Source organism: Caenorhabditis briggsae, assembly GCF_000004555.2.
Source record: "Caenorhabditis briggsae complete genome, chrI, whole genome shotgun sequence".
NCBI lineage: Eukaryota > Metazoa > Nematoda > Chromadorea > Rhabditida > Rhabditidae > Caenorhabditis > Caenorhabditis briggsae.
This window is the reverse complement of record NC_013489.2, coordinates 7895283-7898046: the sequence shown is the minus strand read 5'-3', so window position 1 is coordinate 7898046 and position 2764 is coordinate 7895283. Positions and strand designations below refer to the sequence as shown.

At 45.4% G+C, this 2764-nt stretch overlaps 1 protein-coding gene across 1 annotated transcript in view; it reads right to left on the bottom strand.

The window, feature by feature from the left end:
• The window catches only part of CBG21351, a gene marked incomplete at both ends in the record, with an annotated part of 10148 nt that extends 7392 nt beyond the window's left edge, over window positions 1–2756 (bottom strand). The window contains 2 exons of the mRNA XM_045237817.1: window positions 1–2516; window positions 2559–2756. The exon at window positions 1–2516 is cut by the window's left edge and continues 1425 nt beyond it. Coding sequence (XP_045100880.1) covers window positions 1–2516; window positions 2559–2756 — 2714 coding nt within the window. The remainder of the gene's footprint in view (window positions 2517–2558) is intronic.
• Between the last annotated feature and the right edge of the window lie 8 nt (window positions 2757–2764).

Below are 2764 nucleotides of genomic sequence, written 5' to 3'. Positions count from 1 at the left end.
CTCGGATTCTTAACAACAAATGGAACAACGTGTTCTGGTAGCTTCTCGTAGCTGAATTTCGTTGGATAGGAGCTGACTTCGGTTGTGAGAGGAATGTCGTGGATGTTGGAAGCACGATGAGTTGAATCGAGTGGTCCTTCGTATTGATCGGATACTGGATAGTCAAGATGAGATGGTGACTTCTTGAACAATCCAGTGATCTTGGACTTCAACGATGGCTCATCCTTCTTCTCGGATTCTTCAACAACAACTGGAATAACGTGTTCTGGCAGCTTCTCGTAGCTGTATTCAGTTGGATAGGAGCTGACTTCGGTTGTGAGAGGAATGTCGTGGATGTTGGAAGCACGATGAGTTGAATCGAGTGGTCCTTCGTATTGTTCCGAGATTGGATAGTCAAGATGAGATGGTGACTTCTTGAACAATCCAGTGATCTTGGACTTCAACGATGGCTCATCCTTCTTCTCGGATTCTTCAACAGCAACTGGAATAACGTGTTCTGGCAGCTTCTCGTAGCTGTATTCAGTTGGATAGGAGCTGACTTCGGTTGTGAGAGGAATGTCGTGGATGTTGGAAGCACGATGAGTTGAATCGAGTGGTCCTTCGTAATGATCGGATACTGGATAGTCAAGATGAGATGGTGACTTCTTGAACAATCCAGTGATCTTGGACTTCAATGACTGTTCATCCTTCTTCTCGGATTCTTCAACAGCAACTGGAATAACGTGTTCTGGCAGCTTCTCGTAGCTGAATTCCGTTGGATAGGAGCTGACTTCGGTTGTGAGAGGAATGTCGTGGATGTTGGAAGCACGATGAGTTGAATCGAGTGGTCCTTCGTATTGATCGGATACTGGATAGTCAAGATGAGATGGTGACTTCTTGAACAATCCAGTGATCTTGGACTTCAACGATGGCTCATCCTTCTTCTCGGATTCTTCAACAGCAACTGGAATAACGTGTTCTGGCAGCTTCTCGTAGCTGAATTCCGTTGGATAGGAGCTGACTTCGGTTGTGAGAGGAATGTCGTGGATGTTGGAAGCACGATGAGTTGAATCGAGTGGTCCTTCGTATTGATCGGATACTGGATAGTCAAGATGAGATGGTGACTTCTTGAACAATCCAGTGATCTTGGACTTCAATGACTGTTCATCCTTCTTCTCGGATTCTTCAACAACAACTGGAACAACGTGTTCTGGCAGCTTCTCGTAGCTGAATTCCGTTGGATAGGAGCTGACTTCGGTTGTGAGAGGAATGTCGTGGATGTTGGAAGCACGATGAGTTGAATCGAGTGGTCCTTCGTATTGTTCCGAGATTGGATAGTCAAGATGAGATGGTGACTTCTTGAACAATCCAGTGATCTTGGACTTCAACGATGGCTCATCCTTCTTCTCGGATTCTTCAACAACAACTGGAATAACGTGTTCTGGCAGCTTCTCGTAGCTGTATTCAGTTGGATAGGAGCTGACTTCGGTTGTGAGAGGAATGTCGTGGATGTTGGAAGCACGATGAGTTGAATCGAGTGGTCCTTCGTATTGTTCCGAGATTGGATAGTCAAGATGAGATGGTGACTTCTTGAACAATCCAGTGATCTTGGACTTCAACGATGGCTCATCCTTCTTCTCGGATTCTTCAACAACAACTGGAACTATGTGTTCTGGCAGCTTCTCGTAGCTGAATTCCGTTGGATAGGAGCTGACTTCGGTTGTGAGAGGAATGTCGTGGATGTTGGAAGCACGATGAGTTGAATCGAGTGGTCCTTCGTATTGTTCCGAGATTGGATAGTCAAGATGAGATGGTGACTTCTTGAACAATCCAGTGATCTTGGACTTCAACGATGGCTCATCCTTCTTCTCGGATTCTTCAACAGCAACTGGAATAACGTGTTCTGGCAGCTTCTCGTAGCTGAATTCCGTTGGATAGGAGCTGACTTCGGTTGTGAGAGGAATGTCGTGGATGTTGGAAGCACGATGAGTTGAATCGAGTGGTCCTTCGTATTGTTCCGAGATTGGATAGTCAAGATGAGATGGTGACTTCTTGAACAATCCAGTGATCTTGGACTTCAACGATGGCTCATCCTTCTTCTCGGATTCTTCAACAACAACTGGAATAACGTGTTCTGGCAGCTTCTCGTAGCTGTATTCAGTTGGATAGGAGCTGACTTCGGTTGTGAGAGGAATGTCGTGGATGTTGGAAGCACGATGAGTTGAATCGAGTGGTCCTTCGTATTGTTCCGAGATTGGATAGTCAAGATGAGATGGTGACTTCTTGAACAATCCAGTGATCTTGGACTTCAACGATGGCTCATCCTTCTTCTCGGATTCTTCAACAACAACTGGAATAACGTGTTCTGGCAGCTTCTCGTAGCTGAATTCCGTTGGATAGGAGCTGACTTCGGTTGTGAGAGGAATGTCGTGGATGTTGGAAGCGCGATGAGTTGAATCGAGTGGTCCTTCGTATTGATCGGATACTGGATAGTCAAGATGAGATGGTGACTTCTTGAACAATCCAGTGATCTTGGACTTCAATGACTGTTCATCCTTGTTTTCGGATTATTCAACAACAACTGGAATAACGTGTTCTGGCAGCTTCTCGTAGCTGAATTCCGTTGGATAGGAGCTGACTTCGGTTGTGAGAGGAATGTCGTGGATGTTGCAAGCTCGATCAGATAAATCGAGTGGTCCTTCGTATTGATCGGATAATGGATAGTCCAGATGAGATGGTGACTTCTTGAACAATCCAGTGATATTGGACTTCAATGACTGTTCAT